The sequence below is a fragment of the Suillus plorans genome, assembly GCF_016647745.1.
Source record: "Suillus plorans strain S12 chromosome Unknown HD556scaffold_11, whole genome shotgun sequence".
Classification (NCBI taxonomy): domain Eukaryota; kingdom Fungi; phylum Basidiomycota; class Agaricomycetes; order Boletales; family Suillaceae; genus Suillus; species Suillus plorans.
This window is the reverse complement of record NW_024537395.1, coordinates 293,098-319,369: the sequence shown is the minus strand read 5'-3', so window position 1 is coordinate 319,369 and position 26,272 is coordinate 293,098. Positions and strand designations below refer to the sequence as shown.

Here is a 26,272-nt window from a genome sequence, read left to right as displayed (position 1 = left end):
ACGCCCCAGAGCATCCAAACATCTGGACGAATCGCCAAAATAACAGACTCTGCAACGAAGCGGACAGGGCGACACCACAGCTCCCAATGCATAGAAACGGCATTCCCCACAGATATATCGGTCGGCGACCGTCTGAAAGACTGGGGTTGAACTCGAAAACTACCACGAGTACAAAGACAAGCTGCAGTGGATGCACGCACAGAAAGACGAATAAGTAGACCAAATAAACTCTCCAATGGCATTAGCAAAGATCGATAGACTGAAAGCCAAGCTGGGAAAACAGGTTGATCGCTGCTGCATGTCATATGTGCATATAACACAAACCTGACGACAGCATCCGTTACGTCGAGATCTTTAGCTATCTGAGGGATGGAAGGCACGAACGTCACTTGGACGAACACTAACCAATGTTCGTCAGTATCACGTCGACAGTATACCGTGACCTTAGCTCCCAGTACTCACTAGCCAACAAACCCACAAAGGACACGTGAAACAGAATCCACCTCTTTTGATGTGGCACGAATCTGTCATAGATAGATTCATGCGCGGTGGGCTCCAGCATACTAGGGCTTTCTTCTGAGTCTGAAGCCATCGTGAATCGTGTGCTGAAGTCTCGTGGATAGCGCGGAAGATATTAATACCAACAACGTCACACCAGGCTGCACCCTGTACGGATAGCTACAATTTCATGTTGCAAACGCCATCAATGCAATGACCTGAGATCCAGCAGTAATTCACTGTTATCATGCACACTTTTAAACTATGCGAGTCAACGATCATTGTCCCAGAGCAAAAAAAAAAAGGAAAGAAAAATACATGAGATGTATGTTACTAATTAATACAAAATTGCGACGTCAAGAACAGAACGAAAGCAAGAGCACACCTTCGCTATAAAACACCCATAAGGGTGAACATCGTGGACACGGCAAACAGAAAGGAGGGTATCATCACCGTGGCCGTGAGGGACCTTTATTTGCCTCTGCCACATTGTCCAGTTGCGCACTCCGTTTTTGAGCGAGTTCGTTCTGGCGTTCTAGACTCCTGCCATGCCAAATCGTCAGCACAAGACCTTGGACATGCAAGGAAGAAAAGAGGAAAGGGAGGGGAGGAAAAGGTCAATAAACACAAACCTCAACTGATTTTCCAATTCCAACACCCTCTCCTTCGTCCCTTGCCTCTCCCTTTTATACTTCTCCTCCCCCGCTTTCAACCTTGTCTCATACTCCTTCACCCTCGCCTCCCATTTCTGATCAGCTGTAGTCGTCTTTTGGTTTATGTTCGAAATCTTTTCTTCGCTTAGGAGGAGCTGATTTTGAACTACCACTAGGCGTTTCTCAGCATTTACTGCGCGGGAAAGGAGCGTCTTCGTTTCTTGGGAGTCGCCTTGGGTTGGTCGTCGGGATGTCACTAGTTGTGAGGTTAATTCTGCGTTGGTGGCCTTCGCAGATGAGAGTAAGAGTATCAATCAAAGTCAACGTAAAATCAAAAACACTCATAAAAACACCCACCTTCAACCCCTCAATCTCCCCTTCCTTCGCAGTGAACTTCCGTCTCCATGTAGACTTTGCCTCACCATACGCCTTTACGCTCGACTCAAACTTATCAATCTGTTTCCACCGCACATCAAGCTGCCTCCGCATCTCAGCAAGCTTGTCAGTGAATTTCCCTTCTGCATCTTTGACGCGCTTTTCGAAGTCGAGTTGGATCTGGGATAGAGCTTTGAGCCGTGTGATGAGGTTATCGTGGAAGACGCTGAAATTGGTGAAGGGCTTGGTTTCTGCTTGATTGCCTTTCTTCTGCGAAATAACATGTTTTTGTGAGTGAGTGACACGTGTTAGAGAGTAACGGAAGAACTTACGGGAGTCTTATCCACCCCGAGGATCTTATCCATGTATTGATATATCGTAAGCAGCAATGTATTTCGCTCCGTAAGCTGATCACGATACTGATTCTCAGCACTCAATAACGTCCGCTGGTCCTTAGACAACCGCGTCTCCAGCTCATTCACTCTCGTCCTATACCCAAACGACTCTGCCTCAGCGGTCTTGAGACTGCTCTGCGCGCTGTCAAGCTTCTCTGAGAGACCGAGACGCGCTTGAGTTTGGGTGTTGAGCTGTGTGGTGAGCTGTTGTACTTCGAGCTGCAGTTTATGAATCAGATCTTCGCGATCACGAGTCGTACCCTCCCGGTCGCCGACATCTTTCCTCGTACGAGATAGTTCGTCCTCTAAACGGTCGACATCACGTTTCAGCCTGTCGACTTCTAGCTGCAACGAGAACCGCGCGGTCGTATGGGTCTCCCCAAGCTCCTTGGACCGTTGTTCCATATCCCGAAGCGCGTTTTGGACAGCTTCGAGGTCGCCTTGGCGTTGTGAGAGGAGGGACTGCGTGCGTGAGAGGTCATCGAGGGTGCTGCGCAGTGCAGAGTCTTTGTCTTCGAGTGCACGGCATTCGCGTCGCAGCTCAGACTCGTGCGTCTTCTCGACATCGTCGAACTCGCGCTCAAGACTCTCCCGAGCTTCCTGTTCGCGTTTCACTTGAGTTACTAGGTCTTCGATGTGCCCCGCTAGTTCTTCCTGACGGGCTCGGTGTGCGTGCATGTCTTGAAGAGATTGGTCGTAGAGTTCTTGGAGGTCTTGGAGTTGGGATTTCAGTCCTGAAACTTTCTGTTGCAATGTGAGCTTTTGAATTTCGAGTGAGTAATGAAAATGGATGTACATCTTTGAGCGCAGATGCGAGTGCTTCTAGTGTTTCGCGCTCGACTGCGTCATCCTCTCTCTGACGTTCGTGATCCTCGGCCATGCGATCTGCATCTTCCTCGAGTGCGTATACTTGCTTTCCGAGCTGCTCGATCTCCTCGTTCGCAGCGCGGAGCTCGGCATCTTTCTCCTCTGCTTCTTGTTCGAGATGCGCGAGTGTAGCTTCGAACTTGGCATGGAGGTCGTTGGTATTGGCTTCGAGCTCTGTGATATTGAGGCGGAGTTCTCTTGCTTCGTTTTCGCGTTCTGCAAGGACCTATGTGATAGTGAGAGACAGGAGACAAATAGGACAATGAAACAAACATCTCTGAGTTCTTCAACCTGACTCCTGGCCTCTTCGACTTCACCCCTCCACTCCTCCTCGACAACATCAACGACGCGATCATGTTCCTGGATTAAATCGTCTATCTCTTTGTTCTTGAGCTCCAATTCGTCCTCCTTCTGTTGTAGCTCGATGGTGGCGGCAGCAAGTTTATCCCGGATTGAATTGAGATCGTCCTCCACAGCCTCACGTTCCTCTCTCTCCTCAATTATTTGAGCCCGACTCTCGCTCCTTTCGATGCTTTCCGCTTCTCTCCGTCGCTGCAAATCCTCGACCTCCAGTTGTAACCGATCAGCATGGTCAGCAAGTGCCTCATTCTCCTCCTCGCGTGCAATGAGAAGTTGATCGCGCTGCTCGAGCTCAAGACGAAGTTCCTCATTCTCAGCACGCAGATCCTCGACTTTCCGTGCATAACTGGGATCTATGGAGTCGTCCTCACTGCGCTCAATGATAACCTGGGCCTTCCTCAACTCCCTGATCTCATGCTCGCGCTCTTGAAGCTGCATCTCAAGATCGCGTTCCCGCTCATGTAGCTGTGTCTCCAAGTCGCGTTCGCGTTCGTGCAGCCGCGACTCCAGATCATGGTCGCGCGTCGAGCCACGTTGAAGACGCTCCAACTCACGCTCAAGCTCCAAGACGAGTTTCTTGAGTTTCTTGATCTCAAGACCGCGTTGCTGGACCTCGATCTTGAGGTTAATGTTCTGCTTGAGAGCAGCATCGATCTGGTCGGGTGCAAGCTGCGCAAGACGCTCCTCGAGGAAATGAACGCGTAGTTTGATGTTAAAGTTTTCTTTTTTGAGAGAGTCGATGTGCTGTTGTGTAGGTTAGTTTAGATAGAGCCAGTGGGCGGCGGTTTTTGGTTTACCTTTTCTTGGTCTCTTAGAGATAAAGCAGCGCCTTTTCCTCCTGGTGCGCTTTGTCTTGGACGTCGTGCGCGTGGAAGGGGTGTGTCTGGACCATCACCGTTGCTGGGAGCGGGTGATGAAATTGACGGGACACGGAGTGGTCTGCCGGGTGTACTGGGACCTGATACAAATGAACCGAGGGACAGATCCGGGTGAGTACCAGCAGAGATGTCTGCACCGTTTGGAACGGAAGACATGCACGTTGAGAGCACGGGGGGAGGGCCTGATTACTAAGCAAAGACCATTCGTCCTTTATAGAAAAATGGGCTACCGACAGTACTTAGTCTATTGAGCGTGATCAGGCCCTGCCAAAGTGGATTGCCTAGCCAAACCTGGTCAGCATGATGGGCCGCTTTCAGGTATCTTGTGCTCAGATAATTCAGACATATCGAGTCCTTACCACTTTCTCGGCTGAGGGTGCCGATGTGCTTCAAATACGCATACACCATACTGCAGGGGAAAGCGCCATATTGTGTGATAATATAACCATTTCGTACGATTCCAACTCCTGAAACTACCTCGACAAACCTTTCAAGTAATATGCCTATATTCACAGGCGAGACGCCTCAGCCCCACTCCAAGCCGGAACATTGTAATGATGTTGGAAATCGTACTAATGACAATGAACCAGTGGGTCCTTGGCGATTATGCAGAAGTGCTAGTACACCAGTTTATAACTAAAGTTAACAGCGACAACGATAACGAAAGAACGAAAGAACTCGAAGCTATGCAACAACATTCCCGGACGTGAAGGTATTACAAACTCAATTATTCTAGCAGGCATACGGCGCAGTAGCCGCTCTCAAAGATTTGAGATGCTTGTTGAATTTATCCCACCTCCTATCTGTGCTTAGAACTTGGTCGACACAAGGGAGCCAGGCGGAAATGATGCGAGCGAGAGTTTCTGCATCTGCTATTTCAGACTCCGATGTCTCCAATTCCAATGATCGTAGGGAGGTATGTTGTATTGGCTCGGCATCAGGATCAACGTCGATAGTTGCAATATTGATTGGAAGTCGTAGTCTATGCAATTGTGGACACAGACTGAGCGCTGTGAATAATCCACGGAGGGAGACTTCGGAAGAAGAAAGATGGTCGTCTAGTAAGTGGCTGATGTCCAGAGTGCGGATGTGCGGCCAACTAGACATAGCTTGCAAGAGCACGTCATTGTCTAGGTAGAGGCAGGAATCATGAAATATGAGCTTGAAGCTTGAGGGTTCGGAGCTGTGTGAAGCAAAGGAGATGCGGAATTGGTGTCAAAAACTCGTCGTATTGGGGTCCCATGACATTGTCTTCATAGGAAAAAATGTAGATTTTTTCTAGAGTCTGACACGGATTACAGTGGGGCAGAGCATGAGAGAGTTGCTCGGCCTTTTCTAAAGACAGAAAGTGGGCTTCAAAGTCGAACTCTTTCAACGAGGGAAATCGCGAATGTTGCATGACTGTGATGATGTCTCCAGCATCGCAGAGCTCTCGGAAGGAAAGGCTTGTGATGTTAAGGAATGATAAATTCACGAGATCTTGTTTTGGCAGCGAAGGAGAGTCAATACATCCTGGATCAATTTCCAATTTGAGAAGGGTAGGGAGACAGGAGAGGTGCTTCCATGCTGCCCAGTCGAGCATTGGACAAGAAAGAGTTACAAGCCGCGTGCACCAATGAATCCTATCGGATAGGAGGGACAGTTCATCCGCTGTGCTGCCATCATCATCGCTTATGGGAGTGTAGATGTATAAATGCTCCAGAGCAATGCAACGTGTCACAAAATATTGCAGACCCTTGTCGACGCTCAATAGATGACATCGGTGCATCGTGCGAGGCAGGAAGTGGTTCAAATATATGGCGGAAAAACTTAATGACTTCAGCCTCGGAAATACGTATGCCTCGGCGGGGATGACAGAGAGAAGGTACGGATGTTCAGATCTTATGTTCAACGTGCGTATGCGAGAGGAGTGACGCAGAAATTGATGGGTCTCATGGGCAGATAATGGCTCGACACCTTTCGCCCACCGGGGCTTGTACGAGTCGCCCCACTATCATGTAATAGACGCTTGGTGAGCCGAAAAGAAACAAACAAAGCGTAATGAAGTCGTGCACTGACCCTTGTGCCAATATGATATATCAGTGGATGTAGCCTCGCTACACAGCCTAGCAGTGGTTCTAATCCATGGATTTCAGTCCATAGCAAATCCATCGCAGGCTCGTGGAAGATTTTGCATGTCCTTGCAAGCGCTGCAAGCAATTTCTGGGTCGATGTTGTTTCAGTAGATGGTATTATATTCACATAAGCGAATATCTCCAGGAGGACTTCGGGAATAAGTAAACCTTGATGCATCACTGGGGTACGGTAGAGTCAGGACTCAAAACAAGGTTTTATGTAAATCTAAAAACATTGCCTGCCACGTTGGGTGTTGTTACCTGCTATTTTGAATTCTAGTGGCGCTATATAGTATCACGTAGTACGGATACAATTTATTGGTAAAAATTTGGATACTTCATGAATCTTTGTTCCGTGCATCCATCACTCGAACATTCTATTTCGCCACGTAACTTCTCGCAGAGCAGATGCATGAATTTCTCGATATAAGTCAAGTTTTGGGTGAATGAGAGCTGTACAAATCTTGTAAGCAACGGCGCAGACTGATTAACGCCAAGACCAATCGTGAAAAGACCCAGAGTTTGGATCGAGTTCTAAATCAAGCGTATATATCGCATGCGTCCGGTCGAAGCGCACACCAGTGCGGCTGGAGTGGGATGGCATTGATGCCGCGCTGTACCATCCTGTACCTGACATCCTGTATCGTTCATCTGTCATCGAGGTACTTCCACATCAAGAAACACTACTTACATGCAAACGAGGAAGTGCCTCGGTGACGTTGAGTGCAGCGCCAGTGGGCTGCTTCCCACTCCAGAAAATTTCTGCTGATGATGCAGCGCGTGGCCAAACGATCGAGTCGACATTTTGGGGACCAGACTGTTCACTCCATAGAATTTGCTCGCCTGCAGATTGCTCAGAAAGAGTTGCTTTAAATTCAAGACTAGATTGCGTTTACCTCCGAGAACAAGTTCATACTGCGCCTCAGTCAAGTTTGCCAACGGATCAAAGGTATATGCCTAACGAAACATTGTGTGATATGTGGCTATCCTCAATATTCATACTCACCTCGGACCAGGTCTTGAAGGGGTCGCACCAGCTATTTCTGTTCTCCCAAGGGATGTCAGTTCAGATTGAGTACATTCAACAAGACGAGGACTAACCCAGTTGGGTCGTCTCCCAGCCATTCACCAGCACCACAATCCTGGGATAATAAGGACGTTGTGTTCTGTAGAAAAACTCGTCAACTGACCAGGTAGAAGTAATTTGATGGTGCTTGGATGATCCTAAAACCCCTTCCTGCCACTGCTGCAGCATCTGCAGAAGAAATCCAAATCCTTTCGATACAGTTGAATCAGCGAAGTCAAATCATGGTATCATTATACTTACATCACAATAGTCTCGTTTGAGAGTGTAATATTCCAATCGAGGACCATTTCTGAACGACCGCCGTCTCCATTTAATACTGTCATTCAAAGGAAGAAACACGGCGCATACCCTCCCATACGACAGGCGTCTTTCCCTGGGCAATCAATGCACCGTGAGTGGTCTGTGTGAACGTGTCAAGAGCACTATTTAGCGTCATGCCGGTCCTGTTCAGCTGCTGCTCCGTTAGGTAGTCATTGGCATAACAGTTCGTGTTAAGTTCATCGCCGCCGGTGCTGAAATAGTGCGAAGGGAGGACCTTTGCGACGCTTGTGAGTAAGGAAGCAGTGAAGTTCATGACCTCTGGGAGTGCAAAACGAAGCTGGCCGGCAGGGGGCTCGTTGGCAAAGTCTGCCCACGGGCTAGCATCAGAGCACGCAACATATTCGGGGTAAGTGGCTGCAATGATAGCGGTGTGGCCGGGTGTATCGATTTCCTGTTAGAGTGCTCAGAGTTATTTACAAATTTGACTAATGAATCCTGACCATCATAACATCGATGCCTCTCTGCGAGAACACCATCAGCAAACAAAAGACCGTGATGAAGGGAAAAACGTACTGCAGCAGCATACTGCACGATGTATTGGACATCGCTCGCTGTGTAAACTTCTTGAGGAGAGTATGCACCGTTTATGGCAAGCTCGGGGTACTGTGCGACTTCGAGTGGAAAACTCTGACTATCCGTGATATGCCAGTGGAAAGTGTTGATCTGTATAGCTTGTGAGGGATGACAAGACAAGACACCAGGAAAGCACTCGCCTTCACCCAGCTCATCGCATCCAACGTTCGCAGAATGTCGCTGACCGGGTAGTAGTTTCTCGAGGTATCCAGTCCTAATCCCCGGAAAGGCTACGTATATGGGTTCATGCACCAGACGTCAAAGTGTAAGGGATAGCTGCTCACATATGCAGGAGTGTCCTTGATAGAAATCGGGGCGAGTAAAGTGTAAGTCACTCCTCCATAGTAGTAGAAAAGCTGATTGAAAGTGGTGAGTCCTCTGTACAGACCCAACGTCGAGTTCGCCGTCAAAGTAGCAGCCGAGCCGTCTGCTGGAATGTCTAGTACGTACTCCTCACTACGGGTTCCCAGGGGCTTGACAGCTTCTGAAGAAATGGGCTCTACAGCAGCTCCACTCGCGAGAGACAGCGTTAACTTTGAAAGTGTCCTCGCGTTAGCAAGTGCGGTAGTATCATTTGCGCCGCGGCCTACGACGAGACGTCCAAGTTTGTCGTTTTCGAGATAGTACAGTGATTGTGTAACTGCGTCATGTAAATCCGACGGCGCGCCTTCAATCTGCACATCAAAGTAGAATGTGGGGGAGATTTTGAGGGTAGTCATGCCGGTCTCGAGGGTAGTTGGGATGGGCCAGAGAGCCTGGACACCAGAAGGAAGGATGCATCCTGTGACAAGTGCCAGGATGATCATAAGGTGGCGAGAAAAGGCCATGAATCAATATGTGCGGGTTAAGGACGCGACCAGTTCAACTGCAACTGTTTATATAGAAGTCACAGCCGAATACTAGGAGCACTAGCGGTGGTGAACAAAACAGGATTAATAGAAAAATTAAATGGCCTAAGGATTGCCATGTGCGCTTTCAACATGCGTACGTAACGCTAAAGTGACCCAGGATTCCAGTGCAACTTGTCCGGTGTTGACAGGCCCAGCGTGGATGGCTTTCGGAAGTTTGAATCATCCATATGCACGTCCATTGTTCAAACGTTCAAGAGGTAGAATCCCGCGGTTCAACGGCGCGTAAACGCGGTCGCGTGACTTATAGGACTGAATTCTCGAAATGGAACTGCTTACGTCAAACCGTCAATTGAGCCTCTGTCTGGCCAAGACTATTCCTGCCATGTCATGCAAAAATGGCACACGACGCGCATGGGTTCCTCCTTCAAACAGATCTCATTCGCTTATCAGCAGACTTCAAACCAGTTTTTCTCTGTCACCTGATGATTGCCAGACCAGCCTTGTGCAACTGGTCGTGTGGCGTGACAAGTTTCGAAACGCAAAACTAGAGCGGAGCCGCGGTCATCGATGCTATCTCAGTAAGTGATAAACCTGGTGACAGTTTTACTCATTCTCATATCTTTGGCAGGCATATGATAGAAGCCGTAGAGTGAGTCACAGGTGTTTCAAAGATAACGACTTGCATCCCTATTGCGGCTACGAAGCCTGCTAACAAGTACATACTTACTACGGCATAGACCAGCCTGTCGCTTGTGATTGACACCACCATCCTGCCATATAACACTCGTGTCAAGGGGCCTTGATCACGGTCGGTCGCTTTCGTTGTGTCCCTGAAAGCTGTCTGACATTGCGCGCAGAACTTGACTGTCCACTCAATCAATGCTTATAACTCGTTCCTCAATCCATGGACACTAGATTGCCAAGCCACGTTCCCTCGAACTCTTTAGCTCCCTGAACGTCACAAAGTTCAACGACCTGGGGAAACCCACCCTTATAATCCATTCCTACAACCCTGGAACGTTGGAACCTACCCTACGATACAATTTGTACGTACTACACAGAACCGCCATTTCTCAAGCAACCATGCTTTCTGTATTGTAACACGTCCCGAGTTAATAGGTCAACAACTCCTATAGTATGTGATTCTGCGACACCACATCGAGAAATTCTCATGCTCTGTCGAGATGGACACTAAACTGCGTTTTGTTCCAGCAGTCCGACGAAGGTGTCATAGGTTCTAGCAAAGAACGGCATATTGGAGCTCTTATACTAAGAGGATGATCCATGCTGACGGTGCTAAAGGTGATATGTGAATAGTCCAGCATTCAACTTTGTACGATCCCCTTGCCCTGCATCTGTCATTACTGCTAACTTCCTACTGCCGTACTCTAGTGTTGTCTCCAGTTCTTGAAATCATTTCTATCTACGACTAACGACATTTGTCTCGAACATTCGTTCTTCTTGACATGCTTTCCCCTGTTCATTATCACTTGGTACATCTTCTATATGATTTTTAGACTATCTTTATAGCGCGCTAGACATGACTATGGTATCTCATCATATGGCATGGATTGATCCTATGTAGTTGTTGGATTTTATTAAGCACGGATTGTGTTGTGCGATCAGATGGCCGTTACAGATGCGGATATCAAAAGGACTGAACCAGTGAGTTGTTGGCGATAATACAGAAGTACCAGTACAGCAGTTTATAACTACAGTCAACAGCATCGAATGACAACGATAACAAATGAAAGAAAGAACTCGAAGGTATGTAACAACGAATTCCCGGACGTGAAGATATTCCAAACTCAAATATTCTAGGAGGCTCCCACGACATACGGCGCAGTAGCCGCTCTCAAAGATCTAAGATGCCTGTTGACTTCAACCCAACTTAAACCATATAGGTTTTGAACTTGGTCGATACAAGGGAGCCAGGTGGAAATGATGCGAGCGATAATTTCAGCATCTGCTATTTGAAACTCGGATGACTCCAAATCCAATGATCGTAGGGAGGTATGTTGTATTGGCTCAGCATCAGGATCGATGTCGATAGTTGCAATCTTGATTGGAAGTTGTAGTGTATGCAATTGTGGACATAGACCGAGCGCTGTGAATAATCCACGGAGGGTGACTTCGGAAGAAAAAGCAGAGTCATCGATTACCAGAGTGCGGATGTGCGGCCAACTAGACATAGCTTGCAAGAGCATATCATTGTCCAGGTAGATGTGGACATTATTAAACGCGAGCTTCAGGGTTCGGAGCTGTGTGAAGCAAAGGAGATGCGGAATTGGTGTCAAATATGGGTCATCTCCCATGAATTCCTCATCATAAGAACAAATGGAGATTTCTTCTAGAGTCCGACAGTGGGACAGAGCATGAAAGAGTTGCTCGGCCTGTTCTGAAGAGAGATTGTTGGCTTCAAACTCGAACTCTTTCAGCGAGGGAAATTGTGAGTGTTGCATGACTGTGATGATATCTTTAGGATCGTAGAGCTCTTGAAAGGAAAGGGTTGTGATGTTAAGGAATGATAGATTCACGATATCTCGTTTTGACAACGAAGGAGGGTCATTACATCCTTGCTCAATTCTCAATTTGAGAAGAGTAGGGAGGGAGGAGAGGTGCTTCCATGTTGCCCAGTCGAGCATTGGACAAGCCAGAGTTACGAGCTGCGTGCACCAATGAATCCTATCAGATAGCAGGGACAGCTCATCTGCTGTGCTGTCGCCATCGCATATTTCAGGAGTGTAGATGCGTAGATGCTCCAGAGCAATGCAACGTGTCACAAAAGATTGCAGACTCTCGTCGACGCTCAATAGATGACATCGGTGCAGCATGTGAGGCAGAAAGAGGTTCAAATATGTGGTGGAAAGACTTAATGACTTCAGCTTCGGAAATATGCATGCCTCGGCAGGGATGACAGAAAGAAGGTGCGGATGTTCAGATTTTATGTCCAATGTGCGTATACGGGAGGAGTGACGCAGAAATTGATGGACCTCATGGGCAGATAATGGCTCGACATCTTTCGCCCAGGGCTCGTTCCACTATTATGTAGACGTGGTGAGCCGAAAAGAAACAAACAAAGCGTGATAAAGTCGTGCACTGACCCTTGTACGACTATGATGATATATCAGTGGATGTAGCCTCGCTACACAGCCTAGCAGTGGTTCTAACTCATGGATTTCAACCCACAACAAATCCATCGCAGGCTCATGGAAGATTTTGCATGTCCTTGCAAGCCCTGCAAACAATTTCTGGGTCGATGTTTGAGTAGATGGTATTATGTTCACATAGGTGAATATCTCCAGGATGACTTCGGGAACAAGTAAAGCTTGATGCATCACTGGGGTACGGTAGAGTCAGGACTCAAAACAAGGTTTTATGTAAATCTAAAAACATTGCCTGCGTGGGACCAATATTAATGGGTGTTGTTATAACCTGCTATTCTCAGAAATCCAGTCAGAATGAATACAATTTCATATAACGCGTGACTCTCACGAATTCGAATGCGGTCACCAAGAGTCCGAGTCAATGTTGGCTCGCAATGCACCTGGTCAGAGGCTTACCTTGACAACAGCAACCGTAAGCGTTGGTTCGTGTTCAAAAGGGGTAGCTTGATGTTTTGATTGGACCTCGACCCTGATGCAGATGTTGCATTGCAACGTAAAACCCCCTAAGTATACGGCTGTCTTATTCAGTGCCGCACAGCACACGGCTTTATTGGAAAATACTAACGGCCAATCCATCATTGCATCTAGCTGAAACCTTCGTACATCCTGCCTCGCTGAGCCAGGCCAAAAGAGCAGACTGGGTGGGTTATTGGTAGTGGTAATGATCATGATGAAAACTTGTTCATTGTCTACTTTCGTTAACGTTCGTTCTCGCGCGTACAGGCATCGATTTACGGAAATACACACTGTACAATATGATATATGATACACCGACGAAATGGCAGTCTCGACTCTCCACAACCTAAACGAAATCAACAGTCGTTCATATCCTCGACATTGGGAGCAGGTATCTATTTCTCCTTCCCACATGAACATTCTTTGCAATAATGCCCTTATAGGCTATTTGAAAGTCGGATTGCATATCTTTCATGTTGCCGGGAACCCCCTGCATGAATTCATCGACCTCTGAAACTCTAGATCTGAGTGCGTCAATGTCACGGTCACGATGAGCGGGTGAGGAAGGTTCCAGTTGTCTGCGTAATCTCAATCCCTGCCTGAGAAGCGCTCTATAAACAGGACAGTGTTAATTATTATATGTCACGGAGTAAGGGAGGACGGACACTAGCTCGCTTCTCTGCTTGCCCAACTCCTCAAGTTTTTCATAAGGCTCCTTGTTGAAAAGGCTTTTCGTCTTCGCCATGGCCGCGCGAGTCAGAGTAATGCTTCGTTCCAAGCACACCAGGAGGTGAGGCAATGGTCCAAGGAAAAGGAAGGTGTAATAACCCGAACGCCATTCAGAGGACTGCGTCTCCTTCAGGCATGTCATGAACATCGCATCAATTTCGGCGTTAACTGCATGACTCGAGCGGCGTCTGATGTAACGACGGTATGCTTTCTGAATTGTGCAAGCCGCCTCTTCCTCCTCCACCAATGGTCCGTTGGTGCGTAGCAACTCGCTAAGATCATGTGCAAGCAACATCACCGCATCACGGGCCTCGGTATCAGCGTTCGCCGTGACATCTTCCTCCATTTCTTCTTCTTCTTCGAACTCTTGAGGTTGCAATTCCACTATTTCTTTTTCATCGTGCTGGATAACCTCTGGTGGGTCCTTGGAATGTTCTAAACGAGGTACAAAGGCAGGGGCCACTACTTTCAGAGTAGACTGTGCGGTCACTGCGTATGATGAAAGGAGATGGGGGATCTCGATGATCTTCTCGTATACGAGCCGTCGGACTATATAGACTCGGGTACACTGGTTCATCGTTTTGTAGACAAGATGCACCAGGTTGCTCACTCCTTTGTTGTCGTCCAAAGCCAGGAGAGCTCGCAAGTAAACGTCTGAGGGTGGCGCCTGTTCTCGCAAGGGTGTCATGTACCTGACCACGACATCCACGAGTTTCCGATAGTTAGCTAGATGCCAGTTCGAAGGAGGGTTGTTGTTGTGCAGAGAAAGAATGATCTTGTCTACTTTGTCTCTCACGAAGCGATTCCTGAAGTTATAAGCAACTAATGAATTCAATTCAGCAGCGAATGAGCATTTGAAAAGAAATAGTAGACGTACGAAGGCAGAGGACCCTGCAGCTGTAATACATGTGATCAGTATGCACATCGCCGATGAACAGATACTAAATTGAACTTACATCCGGGAAATGAAAACATTGTGGAGAATGGGCGTGAATCTCATATGGTTCAGCCAAAGGAAATCTGTCTAATTGTAATCTAGAATCTCTGAAAAGTTGAGACACGCACCTATACTGGTTTCTACGCGCAATGCTTCAACTAGTCTAGCTATTTCATCCAGAAGCTTGCCCATCAAAAACAGCTTAGTGTCTTTCTCCGCAGTGAATTTGTGGGGAAACAGCAGCCAGTTACATGGAAGGACAACGTTATGAAGAGGAAACTCATTGAAGTCTGGGTCCATTCGATAGTTGATTACAAAAGCGCTGCAGATGTCCTCGATACAGTCGCACAACACCGAGAGGTTGACATGTAAACGATTATCGAGGACATGTCTGAACTGCACTTAGTTCGTTGCATGTAGAGACAAGAAGAACGTGCTTACAGAATATACAGAATCCCCGATGAGATGCTGCTGCGGGTAGCTCCTTGGTAAGAATTGAGCAGGTCATGAACCATATAACGATTGTCCCCCTTGCGAAAGAGTTCCAATGGTCCGGAGATCGTACACTTTGCTCGAGAGATGTAGACGGGTGCGTCGTTCCTGTCAAAAGCAAAACTAAGACTGGTTATTCCCATCAACACCGTCAAAAATTCAGCCTGGGTATGGAATGGGTCGAGCGAGTAGAAGGATTCGCGGATCCAGAGCTTCACTACTTTCATGCCATCCAGACGAAGAGGCATCAGGTTCATGTCAAGGTCCGCAGGGGAACCTTGAATGAATAAGGGTGGATTGATGGCCTCATAAAGATGCTTGAGCCAGTGCCTCATGCTGATAGAGTGATCAGTATGAGTACTCGAATATAAGCTACCTCCAGGCGTACCTTTTGCGTCGCTCAATGTATGGGTGAGCGGAATACATGAATTGCAAGATCAGGATCTGCCAGATGTGGATAGCAACACGGTTGTTGTAACACTGGCGATCTAATTTCGATACTGCAACATGCTCTTGGGGACAGATATCTCTTCGACATACTCCAGATATCAAGAATTCCAGGCATTGCGAGAAGACGGGAGATTTGCAGCACATATCATCGATCTCCGATATTTTGTCTTTCAAGATCGTTCGAATGGATTGTTGTAGCAGCTGGGTGACGACTCTACGAGAAGCTGTGTACCCGGATGAATGTTCCGATACCCAAGTGATCCCCTGGCGGTCTTCCATTAAGTTGTTGTGGAGGAACGTTCCATCTGGTATGAGAAACTCATCACCGGACAACCGCACGATGGAGAATAGTCTCTGAATACCGCTATGCTCCATAGGGTCAGGGAAGGTCAAAATAAGATAGAGCAATCGCGCATAGGCGTGAAATTGTTGAAGGAACCGTTGCATTTCATCGACCGTGAAAGCTCGAATATCTGTGGTTCGAGAGAATATATGGTCCAGGCAAAGAAGAGCTGCTGGCTTGTTATCCTGTTTATCGAAGTTAAGCGCAAGATTTCTCAACGGCTCATGATTTCCGCGCAAGATGTTTTGAAACATCGATATCTGGATGTCGATCAGTCCAGTGGTCACTTTGAGACTGCTAATACGTACTAAATCACGCGTGGCCAGCGTTAGTTTGTTCGTCTCCAGCTGATCAGCGATAGCGATGAAATGCCGCATTGGCTCATCAACAACGGATTTTGCCGTGATTTTGAAGGAGCATTTGCGCCAGAAGTATTCCAATATAGTTTCGGCCGCACGAATAGTAGAATCGACGTTGCTTTCGTCCTTGATGAATGCCCGGACAGCTTGCAAGGGCCTGTTCTCTGACAAGTGAAGCTCTGCGGCCTCATAGTACATCGAGTGAGATTCAAGTAGTGATGCACGAGCGTAATCAAGATCATAGTCCTCCAGAAATTCGAGTTGTTCATCAAACGTGGAGAAGAGTGGCAAGGGAGTCCTGCGCAATTACTATTAAATAAAAATATTGTGGAGAGTCTAAGACTTACTGAGTGTTGTTCCTGCTGCAGTAAAATAGTCTGCACACAGTGTACAACTCCGCCTTGGTCTCTTCAGGTATATCCGTGCCATGGTCATGAAGGACATGGATGGTCTTGTCAAACCGTCCAGCCTTGCGATATGTTTTCGCTGCTTGCTCGAACTCTTGAGTATTGAAATAGGCCTCGGCAGCTTTAAGATCATCTCCTGCTCGAACGTAGCAATCCGCCGAGTTACGATAGTATTGAAGCTTCTGATTTCCTGTCGCGGTCGCCCCACAATCAGCAAAGGCATCGGCAGCCACGTTAAAAGCTCTTGTTTGGTCACTGAGTAAGGCCGCTCCGACACTAGAACGTGCGACTTCTCGGAGTTGATATGCTTCACAGACCTTCACTTCACGATGAAGGTTAGCACGTTCGAAGCAGTGGATAGCCTGCGAGTAGCGCTTGTGCGAGAATAGTGAACGCCCGAAGGATGCCCATTCTTCTGGAGTCGAGGAGACGGCTAGATGAGGGACATCGGTGCCGGGGATACAATTATAGATCTGGTCGCGAGACGTCCAGAATATCTGAAGGAAAATGTTATCAGATCGAGTTACACCAACACGCTGCTCTAAACGTACACGCATCGGCGCTGATTTATCAGATTTGTCGACGATCCATATGTTCTTCCTTGCTCGAGTGATCCCCACATAAAGAAGTGTGAGCTGATAAAAGTAAGCCAGTGTTCGTTTCGAGGATCGGTATTCCTACCTCGCTACAAACCCCAGCGTATCGCGCCTCGTCTCGTTCAAAGTTCGGTGCATATCTTTGACCGTCTACCCCATTGAGAACTATGCGCCATCGCGACAGATCTACAGCAGAATCCTCGAAAAAGTTGTACAGCAGCACCTGACCGAGGTCAGACATCCATCAGATAGCAAACTTAACTTTCTCACATCATTGAATTCCAGGCCTTTGCTCTCATAAAGCGTCCTGCATACATATGTCAACATGAAAACGCAGAGCAAAGGTGGTCTCAACACGACTCACATAATTAGTCCAATTTGACCAACTTGGTCTCGTAACTTCTGACGTGCCGCATCGTCACGCACGAGAATGCCTAGATACCTTGTCAGCATATGAATGAAACCTCCAACCAATTACTTTACATTGCTGGGCTCCGAACTCAACGTGACTACCGCTAGAAGAATCCTGAGTAGGAAAGGAGGGATATCGTCCAGGCCTACTTACCTCGCCCCAAAGAAGAACTGTTCATAACGAAGGGCATCTTCGTCCCAACCAGTAAAAAATACAGGCTTGAGCCCACCAGCCACCTCTTTTTCTTGCCGAAAACCGTCGATTGTGTTGGGCCAAAATTTTGTGATCAGTTCGATCACAGAATTCGCGCAGTTGACAATGCCACCATGTGATCTGTAGTTGATGGTCAATTGAAACATCGTAGGTTGATGAAGACATGCTCCAATGGAATTGATCGAGGTATTTTGCTGCTGCTCTAAGATATCAATTCAGGCCCGATTTAAGTCACTGTCGGCTAACCTCCATGCGGTAGAGAAACGCTTTCAGATAATTGAACCTGAAGGAACTTCCTGCAGAGATTGTCTGTGCGGTGTCACCAGCCCAGAACAAACCGTCCGGATTCCCGCATAATTGCCTCAAAACTACAACAGGAAGTTCTCAAGTGATTTCTGTCAACGAGGGATGGTGTAACTACTTACAGAGTGCATCGATTAGAAGGATGTCTTGTACGTCGTCGACATACCTAGTGTAGGTGGTCAGGTGCAAGATGCATTGGTGGGGATAACACGTACATATAATCAATATGTTGGCCAGGGAACCTCTGGCTCCGCAAGACCTTGAGTATCGCATGTGCACTGTTTGGGCATATATCGTGACATTGCGTGGGTAAGAAAAAGGAATTGGTCGTACCGGTCTGCAACATCATGATGACATCGCTGCCTCTTAATTTTCGTATAATACTCGAAGATGTCATACAGAATTTCCCTTTGATTTGCAAAATTTGGGTAAGAACGATGAGGAAGACGGATGTAGTTTGGGCGATCGAGAACTCCTTGACAATTCAGTGCGTCTTCGGAGCCTTTGACAATCCCTGTATGTATATTCAAGAATTGTCAGTGTCGATGTAATACAAATAGTACTTACCCATGAATTCGCTGAAAACCAACCACGGATCTGATGGGGTAGTGTCAGTACTTCATTGTCATCACAAGAGAACATGATGCTACTAAGATTCTTAGTGAGATTCTGTGGAAAATGAGGCCAGTATTGATTTGCGAATACGTCATAGGTGACGAAACGGTCTTGCGCCTCGGCATCGTCCACATTGAAGAAAAGTCCTGCGCTATCTTTCTTGTCCAAGATATCTGTTGCAGTCATTTTTGCCAGCTACATAAACGATTAGCTTGGGAGCTGTCCGGAGGACGGATTGGGACATACTCGATCAAAAGTTACAAAAAGCGGAAAATGCTTGTCCTCAAGTTCGCTGTATTTCATGGGTATACTCATCTGTGATTCGGGCAGGTCATCGAGATCAACAAGGCCCTCCTGAACACTTCGTGCCTTCATTTTTGCAAGTTCCTCCAGGGTATAGCCTGCTAACGCCAGAGATTCGACAAGCTTCGTGAAATACGCTTCCGCTCTCGTAGCGAGCACTCTGGATTTGGTGACGAAGATTTGGCGTGGCTTCGGCATGGCGACGGCGCTCATTTCCCAAGCTCGCTGAATGCCGAGAATCTTGAACAACATCGTCGTGGTTTTTCTAGTTGAGTGTGATAAATAAGTTACTCATATCAGGGGCAGGACGCTTGCCCTGTGCCGCTGCGACCCAAGACGTAATATGATGTGGTGCACTCGACAATCTTTTGTTCTTGAGGTCTAAACCAACATCGATCAATAAATGTGTCTCATTGGGGGTATAACTCACGTGAGCTTAAAGACGTGCTCTACGTCTCGGTTTGCGATGAGACCTTATGCAAAGGTGAGAATAAGTGGCGAGTCAACTACATGATCGCTCACCATGCAGGAGCGCCTAAAACAAAAGGTTATCAAGTCAATATTCGCGTGCATATAATCTGTATTTATAAGCTTACTTGCGAGAATGTGACATATTTCTCCAAACTAGACAATCGTTAGATGGAAACCAATTTGTATAAGGATGGCAGAAATTCATACACAAGCAAAGGGTGAAACTATGTCATGGGTCAATGACCGCACAAACGACATCTGAAAATACTCAACCATGTCTTTATCACTAAGATCAAGTGGGCTTTCTGAGCATTCTGGCTCAGGTTCAGCTGGTGGGAATGACGCAGGCAGAATCGCGCTGTCTTTAGGCAGGACTGGTAAGGTGCACCTGTGCAAGCAACGATTCAACGATATGCATCAAGAGCCGAAAAAATGACCACACCTTTTACGATATTCTCTGCCCTTGCGTGCGAGATGGCTACCCAAGGCATCCCATATTCTGCCAAACTGTACATGCGTATAAATGCCATATACCTGGATTACTGGAGTTCATATGAGTGCTAATGGCGGAAAAGATGTAATTGCTCTTGATAGCTTACCTTGTCTTTCGGACTGTCAAGACTCCAATCTCAGTATCATGCTCGATGTCAATGTAAGAACGGCTTACGTTTCCATCCTGGTCAGGGATACAATCAATCTGGTACTGAGAGAAAAGGTCGGTCATTTCCTGCTCTAAGCGACGTATGTGAAATTACGCTTACTACTAATCGTAAGTCCTTTGTCACCTTGGCGTCGTAGATGGCTATGCCTGCATCCGGCCTGTTAATTCGCTTGTGATTATCATCTGAGAAATCGCCATTCGATAGTTGTCTGTGGCAACGATGAGATCATTGCAACGAAATTCATCAGAAGACAAACTTGATCTTCTTGAAGATGATCTTGAATGTCTTCTGATCTGCTCTACGGAATTCACGCAAATGTTTGTAGACCTCCGTAGATATGAGGATTCGCCACTCTCCGAACCCGTTCGCGTTGTCGAAGTAAAGCGCAGCATTCATAGACTGCACCATTTGGCACGCACTAGGTCGGTTTGTTGGGCTCTCGACATCCTCGGCTGACGAAACTTCAGGCGCAACATCTTTAGCAGACTTCCCAACATTTTGGAGGAGTAAGGCTTTGATATCGCCTGCCAATTCCGTCCTCCGCAGAAGCGAGAGGTGGAACTTACGGGGAGCTGTCAGGGGAAACATCAAAAGTAGCGAATATACTCACCAAGAGAGCATTTTTCAGCTCTGCAAGAATGTGAGTAGACAATGATGCGGCAGCCTCGCTCGTGAGAGGCACAACCACACCAAGCCTCACGAAGAGCGATGTGTCGATGGCCGTATGACCTTTCAGACGATTGCGCTTGTACATTTTCTGAGGCACCTTCTTCTTGACAAATCCATTATCAGACTCTGCACCAGCAATCCCCATAGTGTTCAGCGCGTAAAGTACAGGTAAAGCGCCCTCGATGAAGCCACTGTGACGATCGATGTCCTTTGAGATATCCACCGTTAGAGATTCAGCTGGAAAAGCTAAAAAGTACATAGACAGAGTGTCTAGCATTCTTCTCGCAATGGATGCCGGATATTCTTGAGATTTCGTTGGAAAGTTTGTCATGATCTGTGAGATTATTGCCTCGCGGCGATCCCAAACTGTTGCAGAGTCAGATCTAGTCAGAGAGCTGATGACGCTCGAAGAAAGTTTGTGAGATACCAGAAATAATATATGCAAAGATATGAGGTGATGACAACATATGTTCAACCGTGGCTTGTAATGCGGTTGCTCCTGAAGTTGAAATTGCGTCCAGATGATACAAGGCGGCTCTGAGGCCTGCCTCATTGACTATTCGATCTTTGGAGAGTAAGTCCAACATGGTCTGTTGAACAAGAGGCCGCGAGCTTGTGATGATGAAGTGGTTATATGAAAGGTTGGGGGACTTGGACTTGAGCTATGTCAATGATGGTACAAAGCGCTTGAAGGAAGTCCGAGTGCGAGTCTGCAACGAGGTTGTCCTTATATCGTCGAGCCGGCGCTCTGTCGGAATTTCCAAACAGGTTGAGGCGCAAATAGTACACCCAAAATCGACACCTGCAGGCAACCAAAGTCGTACATAGCGGTGAACTTGGACCCTCAAATGATCCCAGATTGTGACAAGAATACGACCCTTACGTAGGTATGGAACAGTGTAAGATGTGCATTCCGGAATAAATCGGCTCTCTAATTTATGTAATAGGTCACCTTACCGCTCGTCTGATCAAAATGGTGTGTCTAGACTGATCTTTCTTGGAAATAAGGCCACAAGTATCAAGCTGGACCTACAGCGCGTGTTGTAATAGAAGCAGACGAGAGGCACAATATGATAATTTTTCGGAAATCTCCTACATACATTTTATATCATACAAGCAAACATCATCCGTTCACCTTCGAATGTTTACTACAATGAATTACAATAAGAGATGTTTACGTGTCCTTCTCTTGCAAATACCGTTCGAATGCCTGTACTCTTGACATGATATCTTATTGGTATTTTTCCCACGCCATAGGGTATTGGGCATTGTGTTGACAATACCAAGTACAGCTGAGCGCTGAGCGCTGATCACGGTGATCTCGAATTGATGATCCAGCACAGGCTTGCGAAGTTCATGAAACCTACGGCGGCCTATCCGCGAGTATGGAAGGTTGTTATCAGTATGATGGACTTCAGGTAAGTTCAGGTTATCTGCGTGTCTCCCAGACATGTCCTGACCTCATGTTTACTACTACTATTAACTATCATGTAAATCTTGACAGAACACATCGCAGAATGTCATAACCCGTTCCTTCCCATGGTCGTAGGCTAGAGGTAAATCGATACACACACCATGGTAGGGTAGACTGACAGAATGTTCATTAACTGGTGATTATTGAGGCCCACGCCCAGGATACGATTATACGAAGATGAAGACTCGGGTGCAGCACCGCCGCAGTTGAAGATTTTGAGCTTACCCAAAGTGAACGATCACAGTGGGGCAGATGCCATCAAGATCGAGTGGAGCTCCGTGCAGCAACCTCCGTTTTGGTCGAAACGACTCAGACTATAAGGTATGCAGATCTCATTTTCATGAACGAAGTCACTCTCTTTCAGATTTACAATGTACCGTACGCGCAGATACTGTTTTCGCATTCTAAGACGGAGGATAATATCGATAATCCACACATTGATGTATCTATCATGATGCAGAAGCCAGGACGGGCCAATCATAATTGTATCATTTCACTATTTCACATCTTCACGGTGCAGCCTCGTATCATGACAAATATTCCTTTGTCCTTATCATTCTCATGCACAACCGTACCAAATGCCTTCAACCACTCGTTATGATACTTAAAAGAACGGACGAACACTAACCAATGGGCTAATGCTTTTCACGCCTCAACGGCTCTTCGCATCCATGGCACTCATTTCTTACCATCAAGTGGTATCATCAACTCCGCTGAATATATATACCCAATGGGTATAACTGTCGATTGCAGCAAGTCGAAAACAAATGTCAAGTCTGCGGAAGTACGGATCATCAAGCATTCGCCAAGTCAGTGAAGCAGGAAAGAGGTTGCGACGGATGTTGTCTTCACCCATGTAAGTAATGGACCCCAACACATGTTCTCACCTGAGTTACTTTGCCTTAGAGAGCTTTCTTGCGGGAATTCATTTTCCCTGCATATGCGGTACAACAAACGTTCTGGAACTAAGCACGAAGATATTACTTTCGATCCAGATGACGTGATCCGCGTGTATGATTCAAGATAAGGTGAAACAAGAATCAATGCATTGCTTCCTCGCCTTGATCGCTCGTGGGTTCCAACAAGGTTCATAACAACATCAGCATCGTGGTCGAACTTTTCAGGACTACAACAACAGAAGTAAGGATCCATGCCTGGCACCAAGCCCGTCTAAATTCTAGCAGGCTTAGCAGTCTATCTCTTCCGATCAAAGCTTTGAGCCTACCACTTCAAAATATTTCAGAAATGTCTTTGGTGAGTCATAAAGTGCCGTTCTTGAGGCTGATACTCCCAAGGTTCTGAATTCTAGTGATAGGAAAGGTATCTAGCTTTTTCCGATGTCAGGCCAGTGTTGACAACGCGTTTTTAATAGTCTGGCCTCGGCAAGTCATCACTGACCAGTTACGCATTTGGAGTGGGAAAAGAGGTGGGCCACACACGACGCTTCAACGAGTTCAGCTACTCATGCTGTCCATAGATCTTTACCCACAATAAGCTAGTAGGCGAGGCCAACATCAACAAGGAGCTCATCTCACCTCGGAACGAAAGGTTTGTTCTCCACGATAGCAAAGTACCTGCCTGCAACGCAATATAGTCCAGCGTTCAACTTTGTACGTTCTCCTTGCCCTGCATCTGTCACTACTGCTAACTTCCTACTGCCGTACTCTAGTGTTGTCTCCAGTTCTTGAAACCATTTCTATCTACGACTAACAACATTTGTCTTGAACATTCGCTCTTGACACGGTGTCCTCTCTTCATTATCGCTCGGTGTATCTTCTATATGATTTGAAGACTATCTTTATAGCGCGCTAGACGTAGCTATGATATCTCATGTGGCATGGATGTATCCTTCTATGTAGTTGTTGAATTCTATCAAGCACATATTGTGTTGTGTAATCATATGGCTGTTACAGACGCGGATATCAAAAGGTACACAGAAGGAAGGAGGGGACCATCGAGCACAGTGAACGGTGGTGCTCGGGTGGCGCACGTAATCATGTTGGAAATGGTACTAATGACAATGAACCAGTGAGTTGTTGGCGATTATGCAGAAGTACTAGTACAGAAATTATAACTACAGTCAACAGCGACGACAACAATAATGAATGAACGAAAGATCTCGAGGGTATGTAACAACATTCCCGGACGTGAAGGTATTCCAAACCCAAATATTCTAGGAGGCTCCCGCGACACACGGCGCAGTAGCCGTTCTCAAAGATCTAAGATGCCTGTTGACTTCAAGCCAACAACCATTTATGTTGTGAACTCGGTTGACACAAGGGAGCCAGGCGGAAATGATGCGGGCGATAGTTTCAGCATCTGTTAGAGACTCGGATAAGTCCAAATCCAATGATTCTAGAGAGGTATGCTGTATTGGCTCGGCATCAGGATCAATGTCGATAGTTGCAATCTTGATTGGAAGTTGTAGTGTATGCAATTGTGGACATAGACCGAGCGCTGTGAGTAATCCACGGAGGGAGACTTCGGAAGAAAGATCAGATTCTTCGATTTCCAGAGTGCGGATGTGCGGCCAACTAGACATAGCTTGCAAGAGCATGTCATTGTCCAGGTAGATGCAGAAATCACAAAACATGAGCTTCAGGGTTCGGAGCTGTGTAAAGCAAAGGAAATGCGGAATTGGTGTCAAAGACTCGTCGTATTGGCTTCCCGCGAATTTGCGTTCAAGAGAACAGATGGAGATTTCTTCTAAAGTCCCACACGCTTTGCAGTGGGACAGAGCATGAAAGAGTTGCTCGGCTTCTTCTGAGGACAGACGGTTGGCTTCAAACTCGAACTCTTTCAGCGAGGGAAATTGTGAGTGTTGCATGACTGTGATGATGTCTCCGGCATCGTAGAGCTCTTGAAAGGAAAGGCGTGTGATGTTAAGGAATGATAAATTCACGATATCTTGTTTTGGCAGCGAAGGATGGTCATTATACCCTTGATCAATTTCCAATTTGCGAAGAGTAGGGAGGTGGGAGAGGTGTTTCCATGCTGCCAAGTCGAGCATTGGACAAGAAAGAGTTACAATCCGTGTGCACCAACGAATCCTATCGGATAGTAGGGACAGTTCATCTGCTGCCAGTGTGCTGCCATCACATAGAGGAGTGTAGATGCGTAAATGCTCCAGGGCAATGCAACGTGTCACAAAAGATTGCAGACTCTCGTCGACACTCAATAGCTGACATCGGTGCAGCATGCGAGACAGAAAGAAGTTCAAATATGTGGTGGAAAGACTTAATGACTTCAGCCTCGGAAATACGCATGCCTCAGCGGGGATGGCAGAGAGAAGGTGCGGATGTTTAGTTTGTATGTTCAATGTGCGTATACGGGAGGAGTGACGCAGAAATTGACGGGCCTCATGGGCAGATAGTGGCTCGATGCCTTTCGCCCTGGGCTTGACCCGCTATTATGTAGACGCTCGGTGAGCCGAAAAGAAACGAACAAAGCGTAATGAAGTCGTGCACTGACCTTTGTACCCCTACGATATATCAGTGGATGTAACCTTGTTACACAGCCTAGCAGTGGTTCTAACCCATGGATTTCGGTCCACAGCAAATCCATTGCAGGCTCATGGAAGATTTTGCATGTCCTTGCAAGCGCTGCAAGCGATTTCTGAGTCGACGTTGTTTCAGTAGATGGTATTGTGTTCACATAGGCGAATATCTCCAGGAGGACTTCGGGAACAAGTAAAGCCTGATGCATCAGTAGGGTCAGGGCTCAAAACTAGGTTTGATGTAAATCCAAAAACATGTTGCCTACTACAGTGCTATGTATGCCAAGCCAACCTGCAAATTTGAATCACGTGATGCTTCTGTTGATCATGACGAACGTTCATTTGCACACACCACCATATACATAGCACCACAGGCTGAGCCCTGTGTTTTGCTTCACCCGCTCCCTTTCACGTTCTTAGTCTGCTACCTGAGACTCGGAAATGGACCAAGGGCCAACCAGAGACAGAAACGTCGAGCTCGACGCACCTGGATGTAGACGTCAGTGATAATGGGTGAGTAGACGTAGTTTGTTGCAGAGCTCCTGACTCATGTGACAAAATTTCCAACGAATCTAGAAGCCTGGTTGACCTTACCGTCAAGGTTGTCAAGGAATTGACTCATGCTACTGCTCAGGGCAGTTTCGGTGACGTTTGGAAATGCATATTCTCAGAAAAAGATATTCGTGTGGAGGTTGGTATAAGTTCTGTAGTAAATTCTGACAGCTGATGATAAGTTTCAAGGTGGC

At 46.9% G+C, this 26,272-nt stretch overlaps 5 protein-coding genes across 5 annotated transcripts; all 5 read right to left on the bottom strand.

Moving 5' to 3' along the window:
• Nucleotides 1-678: 678 nt before the first annotated feature.
• Nucleotides 679-4,209, bottom strand: HD556DRAFT_1266117 (uncharacterized protein). Its single transcript, XM_041299113.1, has 7 exons — nt 3,946-4,209; nt 3,062-3,892; nt 2,718-3,014; nt 1,859-2,665; nt 1,509-1,796; nt 1,131-1,438; nt 679-1,041 (listed from the first exon to the last, which is right to left on the bottom strand). Exons 1-7 carry the CDS (start codon nt 4,180-4,182, stop codon nt 948-950), a joined length of 2,862 nt encoding a protein of 953 aa, XP_041163700.1. The 5' UTR covers nt 4,183-4,209; the 3' UTR covers nt 679-947.
• A 347-nt stretch (nt 4,210-4,556) lies between these two features.
• HD556DRAFT_1534506 (uncharacterized protein) lies at nt 4,557-6,318 on the bottom strand (the record flags this gene model as incomplete). The annotated part of the gene is made up of 3 exons (XM_041309568.1): nt 4,557-5,156; nt 5,326-6,016; nt 6,085-6,318. The coding sequence occupies 3 exons, from the start codon at nt 6,316-6,318 to the stop codon at nt 4,759-4,761; spliced, it is 1,323 nt and encodes a 440-aa protein (XP_041163699.1). The 3' UTR covers nt 4,557-4,758.
• Nucleotides 6,319-6,454: 136 nt separating this feature from the next.
• HD556DRAFT_119978 (glycoside hydrolase family 20 protein) lies at nt 6,455-9,232 on the bottom strand. Its single transcript, XM_041296362.1, has 12 exons — nt 8,406-9,232; nt 8,262-8,351; nt 8,062-8,211; nt 7,989-8,009; nt 7,576-7,939; nt 7,468-7,516; nt 7,331-7,415; nt 7,242-7,282; nt 7,147-7,183; nt 7,037-7,097; nt 6,832-6,983; nt 6,455-6,778 (listed from the first exon to the last, which is right to left on the bottom strand). Exons 1-12 carry the CDS (start codon nt 8,946-8,948, stop codon nt 6,680-6,682), a joined length of 1,692 nt encoding a protein of 563 aa, XP_041163698.1. The 5' UTR covers nt 8,949-9,232; the 3' UTR covers nt 6,455-6,679.
• A 3,730-nt stretch (nt 9,233-12,962) lies between these two features.
• On the bottom strand, nt 12,963-20,283 carry HD556DRAFT_1231711 (uncharacterized protein; the record flags this gene model as incomplete). Its single annotated transcript, XM_041297454.1, has 27 exons — nt 12,963-13,206; nt 13,261-14,215; nt 14,396-14,652; nt 14,703-15,089; nt 15,142-15,887; nt 15,939-16,203; nt 16,253-16,809; nt 16,864-16,947; nt 16,994-17,131; nt 17,179-17,215; nt 17,273-17,342; nt 17,392-17,423; nt 17,474-17,730; nt 17,780-17,901; nt 17,959-18,002; nt 18,052-18,114; nt 18,170-18,350; nt 18,404-18,433; nt 18,487-18,646; nt 18,698-19,019; nt 19,064-19,135; nt 19,185-19,227; nt 19,435-19,613; nt 19,668-19,767; nt 19,886-19,928; nt 19,987-20,095; nt 20,144-20,283. The coding sequence occupies 27 exons, from the start codon at nt 20,281-20,283 to the stop codon at nt 12,963-12,965; spliced, it is 5,637 nt and encodes a 1,878-aa protein (XP_041163697.1).
• Nucleotides 20,284-23,911: 3,628 nt separating this feature from the next.
• On the bottom strand, nt 23,912-25,735 carry HD556DRAFT_1525223 (uncharacterized protein; the record flags this gene model as incomplete). Its single annotated transcript, XM_041309255.1, has 3 exons — nt 23,912-25,436; nt 25,502-25,511; nt 25,566-25,735. The coding sequence occupies 3 exons, from the start codon at nt 25,733-25,735 to the stop codon at nt 24,204-24,206; spliced, it is 1,413 nt and encodes a 470-aa protein (XP_041163696.1). The 3' UTR covers nt 23,912-24,203.
• Nucleotides 25,736-26,272: the final 537 nt, after the last annotated feature.

What these genes read in the sequence shown, in the direction of transcription:
- HD556DRAFT_119978 (XM_041296362.1), bottom strand. Translation starts at nt 8,948, where the DNA reads ATGGCCTTTTCTCGCCACCTTATGATCATCCTGGCACTTGTCACAGGA. An exon ending in TCGTGCAGTATGCTGCTGCA is followed by an intron (nt 8,010 to 8,061) that starts GTACGTTTTTCC and finishes GTGTTCTCGCAG; the next exon opens with AGAGGCATCGATGTTATGAT. An exon ending in AGGCACTTCCTCGTTTGCAT is followed by an intron (nt 6,779 to 6,831) that starts GTAAGTAGTGTT and finishes TGAACGATACAG; the next exon opens with GATGTCAGGTACAGGATGGT.
- HD556DRAFT_1266117 (XM_041299113.1), bottom strand. Translation starts at nt 4,182, where the DNA reads ATGTCTTCCGTTCCAAACGGTGCAGACATCTCTGCTGGTACTCACCCG. An exon ending in AGGTTGAAGAACTCAGAGAT is followed by an intron (nt 3,015 to 3,061) that starts GTTTGTTTCATT and finishes ACTATCACATAG; the next exon opens with GTCCTTGCAGAACGCGAAAA. An exon ending in TCGCATCTGCGCTCAAAGAT is followed by an intron (nt 2,666 to 2,717) that starts GTACATCCATTT and finishes ACATTGCAACAG; the next exon opens with AAAGTTTCAGGACTGAAATC.